This window comes from Pseudonaja textilis, chromosome 5 (assembly GCF_049901715.1).
Source record: "Pseudonaja textilis isolate UNSWEBS1 chromosome 5, rPseTex1.2, whole genome shotgun sequence".
Lineage (NCBI taxonomy): Eukaryota > Metazoa > Chordata > Lepidosauria > Squamata > Elapidae > Pseudonaja > Pseudonaja textilis.
The window spans coordinates 30,598,040-30,614,756 of record NC_141994.1 but is presented as its reverse complement, the minus strand read 5'-3'; the positions used below and the strand labels follow the sequence as shown (position 1 = coordinate 30,614,756).

Below are 16,717 nucleotides of genomic sequence, written 5' to 3'. Positions count from 1 at the left end.
ATAAAGGGTTGCCGCATCTGCCTTCTAACTAGCAGGTTAGCTGGCGACAACGGGCTGGCTCTGCTCGACAGCCGGCTTTTATAGCCGACTGTCAAACGGAGCCAGCCAATGGGAGCGGCTGGTGCTCCCGCTCAAACAGCGGACCTGGTTGGGGACTCCAACCAGTTCCAAAGACATAACAGTCTTCCTAACAGAATTTAAAAAATGTTACAATACTTAGAAAGCTTGTTCAACTTCCAGCATTTACCATGGAAATAACTATTAAAGTTTTTGCTATAACCACTTAAAATTAATTGTTCTAACAAGTAGATGCTGGATAACTAGCATCACCCACCAAAATACTTTTATTTTTGTGAAATATAAATTGCCTTATGTATTAGAAGAGTGGTTTAAGCTTTCAGTTGTGAGCTTCAAATACATCTGACCTCCAAAATTGTTGGAATCCTACTTCAGTCCCCACAAGCATCAACATTGATATGGGATAAGAGATTGGAAACCATCTAAAGGACCAAGTTCCCATTTCTTACTATTAAGTTCCTGAAATCAAAAAATATGAAACTCGACCTGTATAGTAGATATTTCTATAATATATACACCACTTGTAGTCCTTGAGATATGACCACAATTAAGTCCAAAATTTCCATTTGCTAAGCAAGGTAGTTAAGTGAATTGCACCCAATTTTATAATCTTTTTTGCCACAATTGTTAAGCAAATCACAGCAGTTGTTTAGTGAATTATGTGATCACTAAGTAAATCTGGCTTCCCCCATTGACTTTGCTTATTAGAAGCCAGCTGAGAAAGTCACAAATGATGATCACATGACTCCAGAACAGTGCAACTGTTATATGTCAGTTGCAAACTGTCCAAATTTTGATCACGTGACCCTATGGATGCTACAAAGGGCTGTCAGTGTGAGAACCAGTAGTATATCAAGAGTAGGGAAAGCATTATGATCTCTGTAAGATTCTCTGTAAGAACACTATCTTTCTAAAATAAATTACTGGAAAATGCTTGGGAGAAAATCAAGACTTTTTTTGTTTGTGTGAATTGTGTTTATTTCTCAACTATAGTAATTAGTTATTTAACTCTCTGTGTGTTTGCCTAATCTGATTGCTAGACTTCAGGTTATAAGAGTTTGCCTAAAATATAATGTTGAACAAGGCTTGAAAGAAGAATGATACAAGTTCTCATTTAGCCATGAAGTTTCCTAAATGATTTTTGGCCTGATTTTATATTACTCAGCCTAACCGATCTCACCAGACTATTGTGAACATAAATTGGACTATGTATGTATAAATTGGACTAGAATAGAATAGAATAGAATACTTTATTGGCCATGTGTGATTGGACACACAAGGAATTTGTCTTGGTGTAAATACTCTCAGTACACATAAAAGAAAAGATACATTTGTCAGGCGTCGAGAATCATAAGGTACGACACTTAATGATTAGTCATAGGGTACAATAAGCAATCAATCATACTAGGAAACAGACAATATAAATCGTAAGTATACCAGCGACAAAGTTACAATCATACAGTCACAAGTGGGAGGGGATGGATGATAAGGAATGATGACTAGATTAACAGTAATAGTAATGTAGAATTTGTAATAGTTGAACAGGGTTGAGGGAATTATTTGTTTAGCAGAGGAATGGCTTTGGGGAAAAAACTGTTCTTGTGTCTAGTTGTGCCGGTGTGCAATGCTCTATAGCGTCGTTTTGAGGGAAGGAGTTGAAACAGTTTACGTCCAGGATGTGAGGGGTCTGTAAATATTTTCACAGCTTTCTTTTTGACTTGTGCAGTGAACAAGTCTTTGATTGAAGGAAGGTTGGTAGTAATTGTTTTTTCTGCAGTCCTAATTACCCTCTGAAGTCTGTGTCTGTCCTATTGGGATGCAGAACCAAACCAGACAGTTATAGAGGTGCAGATGACAGACTCAATCATTCCTCTGTAGAACTGGATCAGCAGCTCCTTGGGCAGTTTGAGCTTCTTGAGTTGGCGCAGAAAGAACATTCTTTGTTGTGCTTTTTTGATGACATTTTTGATGTTAGGTGTCCATTTGGGTCATGTGATATAGTAGAACCTAGAAATTTGAAGGTCTCTACTGTTGATACGGTGTTGTATTGTAAGAGGTGGTAGTATGGGAGGATTTTTTTCTAAAGTCCACCATTTCTAGAGTTACCAATCACTGTTGTGCAAACTTCAGTATTTTAACAGATGGATCATTTGAGATGCAGTCATTGGTATGTAGGGAGAAGAGAAATGGGGAAAGCACACAGCCTTGGGGGGGGGCTGTGCTGATTGTACAGGTATCAGGTGTGATTCTGCCTAGCTTCACCTGATGCTTCTTGTCTGTTAGGAAGCTTATGATCCACTTACAAGTGTATTCAGGTACCGCTAGTTGGTTTAATTTATTTAGAAGAGTGTCTGGAATGATGGTATTGAATGCTGAACTGAAGTCTACAAAGAGGACCCTTGCGTAGGTATTTGGAGATTCAAGGTGTTGTAGGATGTAATGCAGAGCCATATCAACAGCATCATCTGTTGATCTATTTTCTTGGTATCAAACTGCATGGGATCTAACAGCGGATCCATGATGGTTTTCAGGTGGGACAGCAGAAGCCTTTCAAAGATTTTCATAACTACAGATGTTAGAGCAACTGGTCTGTAGTCATTCAGTTCCTTGATGGAGGGCTTCTTTGGCACTGGGATGATAGTACAGCGTTTGAAGCGGGAAGGAACATAGCACATCTCTAGTGATCTATTGAAGATTCGGGCAAAGATGGGGGCCAATTGGTCAGCACAGATTTTTAAGCAAGAAGGAGTTATCTTGTCTGGCCCTGGTGCTTTTCCTGGCTTTTGTCTGTGTAATAGATCTTGCACTTCTTTTTCTGTGATCACCAGAGGTTGTGAACCAATGGATTGGGGCCAGTTGTAGGAAGCTTGGCTGTTGTTGGTGTGTTTGAGATGGGGGCTGTGGAGATAGGTGGCTGTAGTTTCCTTTCAAACCTGCAGTAAAACACATCAGGTCATCTGCTAATTGTTGATTTCCTTCTGCCTGGGAAGGAGATTTGCTGAAGCCAGTGATGTTTTTAAGAGTGTTCCACATGTTTGTTGGTTCATTTGTTGAGAGCGGATTCCTTAACTTTTCAGAGTAGCTTCTTTTTGCTGCTCTGACCTCTCTTGTTAATATAATATGTTTCTGGCCGGGTTGTATACCATTCTGTCATCTTTTCTGTAGGCTTCCTCTCTGGAATGATGTAGCTGCTTAAGTTTAGCTGTGAACCAAGGTGTTATGTCTCCTCTTGGAAATTCAAACGAACAAACAGAAAGCAGCCATTTCACAATCAAATCAAACTAAAGGAAATAACAAGATAACGGCTGACAGAAACTGTTAGGACTCCCCTTCGAAATTCAAACAAACAGAGAGCTCTTTGCAGTAACATCCTCATTCAAAATAGTCATTTTGTTCCTGGCGAAAGGCACCAGCTCAGCTGTGTCCTTTTATACCCATTAAGGCAATGTGCTAATTAACTGGCTTGTCCTTCAGATTAACGTTTCCTGATTCTGACGTCAATCCACGATCTAACAGTCATCAGATTCAAAACTCCCAACAGGACCGATCCTTCCAATCACAACACTATCCCCCACCGCAGGGCCCTTCCCCCGAGTCTGATGATTAACTTGACGATGTTTCGTTGACAACCCCACTCTGTCTCCCACAGCCAATGGAGGCGTCGCTCGTTCCAATTGTCTCAGGTGGTCTACACATTGGAGACTTGGAAAAGAAATACCGTTCTGCGACCAAGCCACCAACGGATTGTGCAAACACAACCAGGACATTCTGAGCACCAAAGGGAGATGAAGGTTCGAGGTGATATAAAAACTTATCGCCTCCTCATGATCCCCAATGATCATACGCACTGGCTGGGTGGCGAAACGAATGGGCCCAGACTTGAGCTCACGCCCATCCACGGTTTCCACCTTAATGGGTGGATGTACAGCAACCAATGGGATCCCATAGTGCGTAGCAAAAGCTCGGTCCATAAAGCTGGTTGTAGCCCCTGAGTCCACCAACGCAACAGCGGGAATTCCCTCCTTCTGTGACTGTAGAAAAATCCGAGTGTCCAAAAGTAAATGCCGAGGAGGGCCAGGATTTACTTCAGCAATTTGAGGTGGGGATGTGAAATGTGTCCGACCTAGGGTTTCCTTGAGGTCAGGTCTACCCTGTTTTCCTGACGAGCCAAGAGTGATTTCAGGTACGGGTCTGCGGGTCCCTCTCCGTTTCTAGGAATTAACAAAATGTCCCAGACCCCCGCAATAAAGGCACAAGCCTTCCTGGAACCTTCTCGAACGTTCTCACACCGTTAAGCGAGGGCGGAGTGCGCCTAACTCCATAGGCTCTTCAACATTAACCGTGGGTTGGAAAACTCTCGGTGGCGTGGGTTGTGCACGAGAAAACGAAGATGGTTCCATACCAAGCCGTTTTGCGTCACGTTGCTGTAAACGAGCTTCAATTGTAAGCACTGAACTATCAATGCATCCAAAGTTAAAGCCCTCTCTGCATGGACCAGCTCATCTTTGATGGCATCAGACAAGCCTTCCTGGAATGCAGCCATATGAGCCGGTTCGTTCCAGTTGGAATCCAAACACAGCAAACGAAATTCTGCAACGTATTCCTGCAGGGAACGTTTCCCCTGATTTATGTCCCATAACCGTCTGTCCACAGTTTGTATCTTAATTGGGTTCTCAAACATCACTCTCATTTGTTGAAGAAAACCCTGGAAATCATTCAACAACGGGCTATCTTGAACTAACAAGGGAGTAGCCCAATTAGCAGCCTGCCCAGATAAAAGGCTAAGAATAAATCCTGTCTTGGCCCGATCATTTGGAAAGTTTTCAGGCCTCAAGGACATAAAAAATTGACACTGCCCCAGAAATGCCGGAAACATGTCCATTTGTCCTGAAAATTTCTCCGGCATGGATACTGGGCTTTTCCTCTCAGGAGGGGCAGGGGGAACAGCAGCAGGGCTTGGTAAGCTGGAAACATAATTCAGCAATTGTGTTACCTGATTCTGAAGCGTCACATTGCTTTGCAGTAGCTGATTAATTTGTTGTTGTTGCTGCTCTACCAAACGCTGCAGTTGATTTAAATCCATCTTACTTGAAAGATGGTTTGTTTGGGCCAGGAACAATAATGTTATGTCTCCTCTTGGAAATTCAAACGAACAAACAGAAAGCAGCCGTTTCACAAACAAATCAAACTAAAGGAAATAACAAGATAACGGCTGACAGAAACTGTTAGGACTCCCCTTCGAAATTCAAACAAACAGAGAGCTCTTTGCAGTAACGTCCTCATTCAAAATAGTCATTTTGTTCCTGGCGAAAGGCACCAGCTCAGCTGTGTCCTTTTATACCCATTAAGGCAACGTGCTAATTAACTGGCTTGTCCTTCAGATTAATGTTTCCTGGTTCTGACGTCAATCCACGATCTAACAGTCATCAGATTCAAAACTCCCAACAGGACCGATCCTTCCAATCACAACACCAAGGTTTATTGTTACTATATATTTGCAGGTTCCTTGTTGGTATGTGAATCTTCACAGAAGCTGACATATGATGTTACAGTATCTGTGAGCTCATCTAGGTCTGCAGAGGTATCTTCAAAAACATTCCAATCAGTGCAATCAAGCAGGCCTGGAGTTTCAGCTTTGCCTCCTCAGTCCAAGTCCTCACTGATTTAATTGTTGGTTTCATGGTTTTAAGTCTTTGTAGGCAGGTACAAGGTGAATCGTGCAATGGTCAGAGTGTCCCACAGCTGCTTGTGGTAAAGACCTATAAGCATCTTTTACTGTTGTGTAGCACTGGTCTTTTTGCCTCTGGTGGGACAATTTACATGCTGGAAATATTTTGAGAGTTCCTTAAATTTGCTTGATTGAAATCTCCTAAAATGATAGGAAGGGAACCTGGGTGTTTGGCTTCAGCCTCCATAATTTGATCAGCAAGAGTTCGTAATGCCTTGTTTACACAGGCTTGTGGAGGAACATACACAGCTATTGGGAGAAATGAGAACTCATGTGGAGAATAAAATGGCTTGCAGTTGATATGTAAAGACTCTAAGTTTTCATCACAGAACTTATATATTATAGTTATATCCTGAGACCAGCTGCTGTTGATATATAAACATAATCCTCCACCCTTTGTTTTACCTGATGTCTCTCCAATTCTGTCTGATCTAAATGTCTGAAACCCTGGGATGTATATGGCGTTGTCCCCCATGAATTTGTGGATTAAGCCAGGTTTCAGTAAAACAAAGTACAGCTGAATTGTAAAAATCAGAGTTCCATCTACTTAAGGGATGAATTTCATCCATCTTGTTAGCAAGTGAGCATAAATTAGTCAGAAAGATTGAAGGGAGAAGAGTTTTTTTTCCACTATTCCTTAGTCTGTTTAAAATTCCCGCTTGTTACCTCGGCTTTTTCAGCATTGCCGCTTCTTTGCTTTCTTTGTTGTAATCCATAGCACCAGGGAATTAGTTAGAATCTCCTCCGCATTTGCAAAGACAGGTGGGGTGAGGAATGAGAAAGCTGCTCCTTAAGGAAACATTGCCTAATTCTTAGCAGATGGTCTCGTGAGTATGAAATCCGTAGTGAATCGCAGATAATAAGGAATAAAGAAACCATTAGAGAGCATTTCACCAAGGCTGCCATCGTTGGCGCCATCTTGGCAGGAAATGCTGTGTTTCCCCAAAAATAAGACCAGGTCTTGTGTTCTTTTGGGCACAAAATAAGACCTAGGGCTTATTTTTGAGGTGGTGTCTTATTTTTTCCATGTAAGGCAGACCCATCTCTACTATTTGCTTGAGGCAGGGCAGGAGGCCACACAGCATGCCAATGTCACCACTGTGAGGCGGTGGGGTGGAGCTGCCCCATGCACCCAGCACTGGCTTACCTCAGGGCCCCTGCAGTAAGGCCATCCACACCATGGCACATGCCTTGCCTTGTGGCGGTGGCTCCGGCAACCCCATCTAGCAGGACCCCATGTGACCACCAGCTCACTTCGGCTTGCTCGTGGCCAAACGGAGCAGGCTGAGCGATGCACCGGTGCCACAGCAATGAGGTGAGCAGGAGGTAGAACTTCCCCAACATGCCCTACACCAGCTTATCTCAGGGCCCCCGCAGCCAGCGCTTCCATGCCCTGACACCTGCCTTACCTTGCAGCCACAGCACCAACACACCACTCAGCTTCCTGCTCCATTGCAACTACAAGCAAGCAGAAGAAGTAGGCCGGTGGCCACGTGGGTTCCTGTTGCACATGGCTGCTGGTGCTGCTGGCCCAAGGCAGGTATCGGGGTGTGGGTGGTCTGGCTGCAGAAGGCCCCCGAGATAAGCCACTGTGTGGTGCATGGGGCAATTCCACCATTACCACCCCAACTTCATCGCCATAGCACTGTGAGCAACCAGACAGAATGGGTGGGCAGGTGGCTGCGCAGGCTCTTAAGTAGGACTTATTTTGAGGGTAGGGCTTACACAAGCAATAAAAACTTGCTAGGTCTTATTTTCAGGATAGGTCTTATTTTCAGGAAACAGGCTATGTACTCCATCTTGATTCTGGTGAAAGTGGTAGCATATAAATTCAAATTGTCACCATCACTTTAATGTAGACCCCACAGTTTCTCATGTACCTAGTAAAGCATTGCTTACGATCTAGTACTATAGTCACTGATCAGAATAATTCAACTTCAGGCAAAGGTTGTGGGCCTCAACCCAACAACTGTCTTTTCCATGAGCAAGTGAACATAACCTCGCTGAAAGATGGAAATTGTATTGGTATGGGAAAATAAGAAAAATTCAAAAGAAAACAAAATCTTATGGTACAAGGGGAAAATGAAGGTGTGTAACAATGGTTTTCAGTACTTAAATAACATTACAGATAGCTTGTCCACAAAATGTATCAATTGTTTATTTTTAGACATAAAGTGAAAATATACTTACTCTTCTAATTTTGCCCAAATAGCCAGTGCTACTCTCAGTATAATTTCTGACCCCTCAAAGAATACAGAATCCCAAATTTTTAAAACTGTATGGTTAGGAAGGCATGTAGCAAAGAGGGTCAGGAACCACTGCATAGTGAAGACATTTGTAAGTGGGGGTTCATACCCACCTGAAACAGAAAAAGAGGAACAGGAACATAACTGCCTGCTGTCTTGCCTGCATATCTTAACATGTCAGGGTAATGATGATTTAATAGCTGACCAGCTGGTGTAAAGTTCTAATGCTATAAGGCCAAAGTACTTGTATGTATATATGGTTTTGTAGGGATAAAACCACTCTATGTAAATAGAAATCTGTGTGCTGTATTTGCTCCTGGTTGTCTCACCTAGTCACACTGTGCCCACTCTGACATAACACACAAATGGATAGAGTACAGAATTGTAGTATGATACAAAATTATATTATTGTGTTCAATTTCTGCGTCCTATGATTTCAAAAAGCTAAAGCAATCATGAACGTAGTAGATAATCATGTTAATGGGATACCATTTTTAAATTTATAATATATTGACTCCCTCTTTAAAAAATTAACATGCGATCAAACAGAACTGATCTCAGAAATGCTACAGTGAGATCAGACTGATACTTGAACAGGAAACCATCTGAGATCACAAAATAAAACTAAAGTATGTTAAAATATTTCTGAAGCCCATAAAAACAATCTTGTCCATTATTTACAGGCTCTACTCTTCTCTTTAATATTTAAAAATATAAAAGCTTCACTTGATGCAGAAAATCTCAAAAGTTTCCTGGACAATACTTAAATAGCTTTAAATCTGTAATATTGCTATATTAGATTTTTTTGGGTCTACCACCTCATTTTTAACTGGTTTTAACACATCATTAGACCTGACCCAGAAGTAAAGGTGTCTACAATCTACTATTTCTAACTTATATACATGCATCAAATCAAGACTTTTAGCTATCACCTAAGATTCCTGATATTGTTAATCTGCATACCTGGTTTCATAGATTCCTATTTAATGATCTCATCTGAAACACCTTCTAATTTTAAACACTGCTTATGGTTTCAACCCAGAATTTTACATTTTTTTAAAAAATAGGAGTAATAAAATTTATTTCTAAGAGATAAAGAATCAAAGAAAGGAAGAAATATTTTCATGGCCATTGAATACCTCCACTTTCCTTGTTGGCAGCTCTTTGGAGAGTATCCAAATTCTGAGACAACTCAGGAAGTTTCATTCTCAGAAGATCTCGGAACACTGCCATGTCAACAGACAGTGCTTTCAGATTATTGACAAAATAGCTATCAGGCAGCACTTTATCGATTAAGTAAATCATTATCTGAAAATAAAACAGAAAAACATGATAAAGATAAAACATAAATCTTTATCTTCAAGCAGCAGTCTATTTGTATAAACATAAGTTATAAATTGAATCATAACTGATTCTTATATCCATACATCTTCATTTAGCCTTTAGGGGCGTTGTTCTATACTACAGTATTTTTTAGTAGCCAGCAGAACACAATATGAATAAAAATGTGGTCAACAGATTATACTTACTTTTAATGCATCTCCCTCATTGCCTTCTACTACTTCCAGGATGAGAGCAGCAAGGATGTTAAAACCTTGACAATATCCTACAGATTTATTCCACCTAGCATAAGCCAATAAAACTCTTTTTAATACTATTCTGTCTTGTTCTGCCTCTTGGCCACAATAAGAACTGCATCCAGTTCGATGAAGATCCTAAGTGGGAAAGAGAAACAATGAAATAGTTCACATTTCTTTAAATACAAGTATAAATTAGCCTCTGTATTTTTTCTGAAGTCAACTGATCACATATTGTGCTCTGGAATCTAAGAATATAAAAACATCCATCTTTGCACTAGAATGATTGAGAGCAAATAATCAGCATTTCAAGAAATAATTACACCCAATCAATATGCATTAACAATAATGTAAGAACTGTCACATAAAACATTGATTCTTTTTGTTGAGCAACTCTTCAATTCTGTAGAATGTAAGATATCCATGACTGAATGCTTTTTTCCAAGCATTCAACTAGCCCAAATTAGAATTTCCAGAATATGAAGGGAAAATAAATTAATTGGTCCTTGTGCTACTTGTCTGGTAAATAATGCACTGAAGTTACTATTTTTCCCAGCTAATGTCTAGAACCATGATAGCAAACCTATGGCACGCGTGCCAGAGGTGGCACCCAGAGCCCTCTTTGTGGGCATGTCAGCCGTCGCTCCAACTCAGCTCCGCTGCACATGCGCGCCTCCCGCCAGCCAACTGGTCTTCGGGTCTCTACTATGCATGCGCTGGGGTGGGATGCATGCACAGGGTGCATGCCCAGAGGACGCATGTGAATGCACAGGGGGACGCATACATGGGGGGACACATGAGTGGGGGAGCAGGGCCATGCCTGGGGAACGCACACATATTGCATTTTGGGAATACATGTGCACGCTTTGGGCACTCGGTGCCAAAAAGATTAGCCATCATTGGTCTAGAATATAGATGGAAAGAAGATAAGGAAAGAAGACAAGACTCAGAAATTCAGAAATGTAGCACAGAAATGTAAGTTTTTAAGGAGACATGTTAACAATGAGAGAAAAGCTACTTTTTTATCTGGGCATTAACAGAATTTAATTTTTGTTACTTTGGAAACTCCCTTAATACATTTCATAAGAATTAAATCTACTCTGGCAGTGATAGTCTGTTTACTGCTTTATTTGTTTTGCAATTCTGAAGGCAAATCTGATGATTATTTGTTTGATATGGAGATTATTCTACAAAATGATATAAATCAAAAAAATAAATGTGCCATTAGCAGTACAAAAATAAAGGAAGCAGGGAAACTGTTATCAAACTGAGACAGTAGCAAGAAATTATAATTTCTTAACTGATTACTATAAAATATAAGAACACTCAGCACATAAGCATGACTGTAAAGAATTTAATAAGCAAATTAATAAGCTTTTTAATACCTTCACAATCTGTATTCCCATGGAATCATCATCAGGATTACTTCGGTCATTGAAAGTGAAACGCATAGTTTTATCCCAGTCAATCGCTATGCTCTTTAAATAGTGATCTGCCAAGGTGAGCCAAACCTTAAAAGATACATCACAATCTTAGCTTTGCTTGAAATGGTTGCATTTTACAACTGTTCAAAAATATTCTGCATATTTAATATGTTGCCATCCATTGTACATAGCACAGAAGCATAAACATGTTCACTTGTTTATACTAAAATTAAGGAAGAGGTAGAATTCCATGTTCCCTCAGAATGAGACCAGGAATTCTGAAAATATACAGCACAGAGGCTTGGCATCTTTCTTACTTTAGACTTTGTGTTTTCTATACAAAGTACCGGAGGGGGAGGCAGCTAAATTAGATGTCACATCTGTCCCTGTGTTGCACCTACCCAGTTTTAGCCTTTTTATATTCAGACAATAAGCTGAGCTGGAGTTATTGGAACAATGATTAGGTGTGACTTTCTTTGGAAGTTGGATAGCCTAACCACCTGATTAAAATCTGTGACTTCCTCCATAGAAATAACATTTCTACCAGCAAAACGTTAAGTATATGGATGGAAATTATTTGTTTAAGTTATTCCAAGCACGCTAACTAGGAAGCTTTGATACGTCTCAGACAGAAATACGTAGTCCTACAACTTTTGAACCGATATTGTTTTCTAAATCTATTTTATTCTGCTTATTTTACACAATAAATAAGCAAATATTCATAATTGAAAACCATATGCTAAATTAAAGTGAGTTACATAGTTCATAGCTAGGAAATGCCTATATATAGGAAAATGTGTAAGTTTATGGTGAAATATATTAGCCATATAACTGTATGATCACCTTAGAAAGTATTCAAACGAAAGTACTCAGAAGTATCTTCCAGGTTATACAGTGTGTTCAAAATGCAGTATTTCAGAAGAAAGCAGTAAACATGAATCTAATCTGTGGATAAATACCTTTATCTACTCATTGAAACTACATCATAAGCAGACTGACCCATATAATTTTGACATACAATTACAAATATTTCTTGAAAAGACTGATCCAAAAGAAATTGAGCCCCTATGGTTTCTCCAGTGATACCATCTTAACTTCAGATCAATATTAAGTCAAATGATCTTAGATAAAGAAAGTCAAACACACATTGCTGCTTTCTCACACTATATAATTGCAATAACCATGTTTCGGTGCCTAAACCAGTCTCATATTTATATCATATCACAGTTCCCAAATTCTGAAGAGCTTTAATTTGATTTAATGTTTTCCCCACATCTGTCCTGGAACAGAAATACAGGAAAGCCCCATATGAAACCCTATACTGCTCTGTGATATGGGTGCTATAGAAAAGTCCATGCTTGTCTTGCTACTTCTAACGGGACATTCACAACCAACTGACCACCTGCAGAGGTGGTATTCAGCAGGTTCTGAGCAGTTCTGGATAACCAGTAGTGGAAATTTTGAGTAGTTCGGAGAACCGGCAAATACCACCTGTCTGGGGATATACAGTAAGTATCCTTCCCCTGCCATGCGCACCAAGCCAGTAGTAAAAGAAATTTGAATTCCACCACTCTCTTCTATTTAAATTTCTGGGATACTCTTATTAGCTTTTACCTGCACTGTCTATTAAATAATCAAGATAAATTTATTTCTCTAAAAATAGCAAAATTTTGCTACATTATGTGTAAGCTTTGCCCACAAATGGTTGCTAATAATTCTGATTCTTAAGGAATACTTTTACGTTGTTCATTTTATTGACTGTATTTATTGATCAATGACCAAAATAAAACTCTATTAGCAGGTGTTTATTTTAATATTTGTACATTTCCTAATTTAATTGGACTTTCTTAATTACCTTGCTAGTGCTACAACATAAAGAAAACACCTTTTCTTGTCTACTTGTTATTCCCAATTTCAGTATTTTTCCACGGAAGATCTTGCTTAATTAGAAACTTTTACTGGTACCTAGCCTATAGCATTAAATACACGGAAGTCTTCATTGCTGGAATAAACAACAACTATTTATCTTCAGTCCAGAGCTTCACATAATGTTGATCACTATGCATTCTATGAAGGACAGGAGTTTACTTACCTTTCTTCTCCACTCCTTTGGAATTCCTGTTGACAGCCTAGCCACTGCTTTGAGAGCATCATGCCACTAAAAGCAACCATCCCAACAGTGTTAAATTATTCCAATTTAAAACACAATTCAACATACAATGCAGGTGATCCTCGACTTATAAACATTCATTTAGTGACCATTTGAGGTTGCGACACTGGAAAAAATGACTTACAACTGGTACTCCCACTTAAACTGCCCCAGCATCCCTACGGTTATGTGATCAAAATTTGGGCACTAGGCAATTGGCCTGCATTTATGATGGCTGCAATGTCAAAGGATCACCTGATAACTATTTGCGACTTTCCCAGTCAGCTTCTGACAAGCAAAGTCAATGAAAAAAGCAGATTTACATGTGAAAGGATAGCACTAACTATAGTCTTGCTCTGTTATTTTTTATAAACTTAAGAATGGTGGGATAAATAGAGAAGGTGTTTCTGTCTCCTAAATATTGAAGATTGAAGGAGAGAGTGGAAATTCTGGTCATAATTCTGGTTGTAAGTTGAAGAGTTGTAAGTAATATTTCAATATTATAGAAGCAATATGTACCATTAAACTATTTGCCCCCCAAATATTTAAAACAATTGCAAAACAGAGAAGAAAAAGGTGCTATGTATTGATTCATCTACACAAGAATTGCAAAAATATACAATTGATTTTAATATTTTGAGCTTCTTTCTGTTGAAAAAAATAATAATTTCCACTAATGAAGAAAAAAAATCAAAATCAAATGGAACAAATGAAGTAACAGTTCAGCTCTTCCAAATAATAAAATACATTCCAGCTTTAATTAATTAATGCAATATTTTAAATTATGCTTGGAAAAATAAGGGTTTTTTGTAAGACTATTCCAATGAATAAAAGTCAGTTACCTGTTGAAAACCATTCTGACCTAATGATGGCTCAAGTGTAAACTTCAACTTTGTGTCCACTCCTATGCAACACAAATAGAAAACAAATTCATTTATGGATTGAAGCTGCATCACATTAGATAGCGTAATATAAATTTGATGTGCAAAATTAATGCATGGATAACATAACCTAAAATATTAATATTACTATACAAAAATAATACAACTGTTCACAATGAGTTATATTATTAATATGCCAACTGATGTTAATATTTTAAACTATTCTAAACTAAAAACAAATAGGGAGAAAAAATTAAAATATGTAATATGATCATCTTTCTGCATAAAGACAATATCTTACACATGAAGTAAAATAATGTCACATGGTGACTTTCCATTGTTGAAGCCAGGAGGCTGATTTGGTGGAACAAGTCAGCAGGAGTTAAGATTAAAGAAGTCTGCCTTTATACCGTAGTAGTGCATTTGATATTGCACATTAACCAAGGCCTCCATTATAGAATGTCGCTGTCCAAACAAATGGTGCTGAAATCTCATCTGACACTTCTTACAAATTTATTAGAGCATATTTTTGTCCCTCCTTTTTTAAAAAAGAGAGATCACTGCAAGGCAGAAAACATACCCAATACTTCTTCTTTTCCCACATAAGAGCCACCCTGTGAGGAGAGTTGAGCTGAGTGATATTGGCTCAAATTTACTCATTCAGTTTTCATGATTAAGTCAGGCCTAGAACTCTCTGTCTCTGGTTTCTAGACTAGTGGCTTAATATAACTGTCTTGTAATAAAAATTTGACATTACTCACAATAAAATCTTAGCATTTAATTGCATTTCATAATAAATGTATTAAATTTAAAGTGTTTTGATTACCAATTTTGAGATGTTTGTGTTCATAGTAGCAGATTCTCCATTTAATATTACTCAAATTTAGCATGCCAAATTTCCCCAGAAGTTTGTTAGAATTAAATTGTTATTAATTTTCTTAGATTATTTGCAGCATATAAAAGCAATTAATAGAACCCATAGTTCTTACTATACATCCTTAATGTCATTTTTAAGATTAAAGATGATATAATTGGTTACAAGTTTTACCAATATAGAATTAAATACTATTATAAGATCACTACTAGCAAATGAAAAGATACATAAATACCTACATCAATGATGTCCTTGTAATTATCAACTTGATTTGCTATGTAATTCAACTAGATACAAGAAAACTAATTAACTCCAACCTCTCAATCGCCTCAATAAATTATAATAAAATTGAGCATGTAAATAGTCTCTCTAGAGTAATACATGATGAAGTGATTACTGAAAATCAGTTTGCTTGTGTTTGGTGCATGAGTTTTCATCTTGTTTTCCACACTTTCTACTTTTCACAAATATTTTCAGTAAATCAATGGATTTGTTCTACTGTTGACTTACTATATCAGTGCTTTCCAATAGCTCTTTGCCAACAGTCCTTGATCTTGTACATCTAAGCTACTTTCCAAATGTTTATTATAAAAATGTTCCCTAAAATATTGTATTTCTATAACTCTTTTCTATGTTTATATTGTCTATACAAATTTGCCTCTATTTGCACTGATGCTTTATTTATTTTATTTATGGTTTACACACATAAAACAAAAATACAAAATTTAAAAGTTTCCAAGTCAGACTTAATAATGAAAAGAAGTATCAAGTGACTTCTACAAACTAAAGCTATTATAAAAACTTGGCAATTTTTTTATTTTTTTTTATTATTGAGGGCCTATGTTTGATCTGGTAGACAAAGTCTGTAACCTCTTGGTCAGAAAGATAATTAACTTTCCTGACAAATTAGAAGTACTAGAAGCCTTGAGTGACAGTTTAACAGTGTGTGAGTTACTAACTCAACCTCTGTGTCTGAACAGACACAAATGCATTTGTACTGGACATTATGGAACACTAGTATAACCATCTATTGTCATTATAATGGATAGGCCACCACATAAATGAAAAACCCTTAGGAGTTGTTATGGCAAAGTATTTAGGTCCCCCCTGTGGTGTGGTGTGCAACTGTACCATCATGTAAGTGAGCAAGGTTAACCCAATCGAAAGACCTGATCCTATGTTCAAGTTCTTAGTGATGTTTTTCAAGTAGACAGAAAGATTGGGGAAGGGGGTTGAAAGCCTACATGAATAGTCTTGCTGAGAACCTTCAATTTTATTCATTTATTTTTAAATCTTCATGAAAGGTTTTCATTATCCAGATTGTTTAAAGAGCTGCCCATTAAAGGGGGAAAGAACCTGAATTCTCAAAAGTTTCACCATATTTTCTTTTATATTTCATATTCATCTTGTATATTTTTAATTCTCATTTACTAGAAGGAAATTTTAACATGCTATATTAGACAATACTGTATATTGAGTTTTGATACTGAATGATATTCTCGAAGCGATTCAAATAACACATATCGATGGGAAGTCTGCTCCTTTCCACATATAGCCCTTGGGAAATTCTGCAGCCCTGCCGCCATTTCTAGAAATCGCACGGCGCAATAAAGTGGCCTTTCGGCTGTTTACGGCCGCAGAGACCATCAAGACGTTCTTCCTCCTCCTTCACCACCACCACCTGGCCATGCACGCGCAGGTTCCTAAGTAATCCCCCCAATTCGGCCTGCCCGATCCCTAGAAGCGCAGCGACTCAGGGT

General features: G+C 38.4%; 1 protein-coding gene across 4 annotated transcripts in view; it reads right to left on the bottom strand.

The window, feature by feature from the left end:
* TBC1D30 (TBC1 domain family member 30) overlaps window positions 1-16,717 on the bottom strand; it is a 52,465-nt gene that overhangs the window by 18,605 nt on the left and 17,143 nt on the right. For all 4 annotated transcript variants that reach the window (XM_026700065.2, XM_026700072.2, XM_026700078.2 and 1 more), the window contains 6 exons: window positions 14,045-14,106; window positions 13,146-13,211; window positions 11,015-11,140; window positions 9,582-9,767; window positions 9,192-9,360; window positions 7,997-8,165 (listed from right to left, as the gene is read on the bottom strand). In XM_026700065.2, coding sequence (XP_026555850.1) covers window positions 7,997-8,165; window positions 9,192-9,360; window positions 9,582-9,767; window positions 11,015-11,140; window positions 13,146-13,211; window positions 14,045-14,106 — 778 coding nt within the window. The remainder of the gene's footprint in view (window positions 1-7,996; window positions 8,166-9,191; window positions 9,361-9,581; window positions 9,768-11,014; window positions 11,141-13,145; window positions 13,212-14,044; window positions 14,107-16,717) is intronic.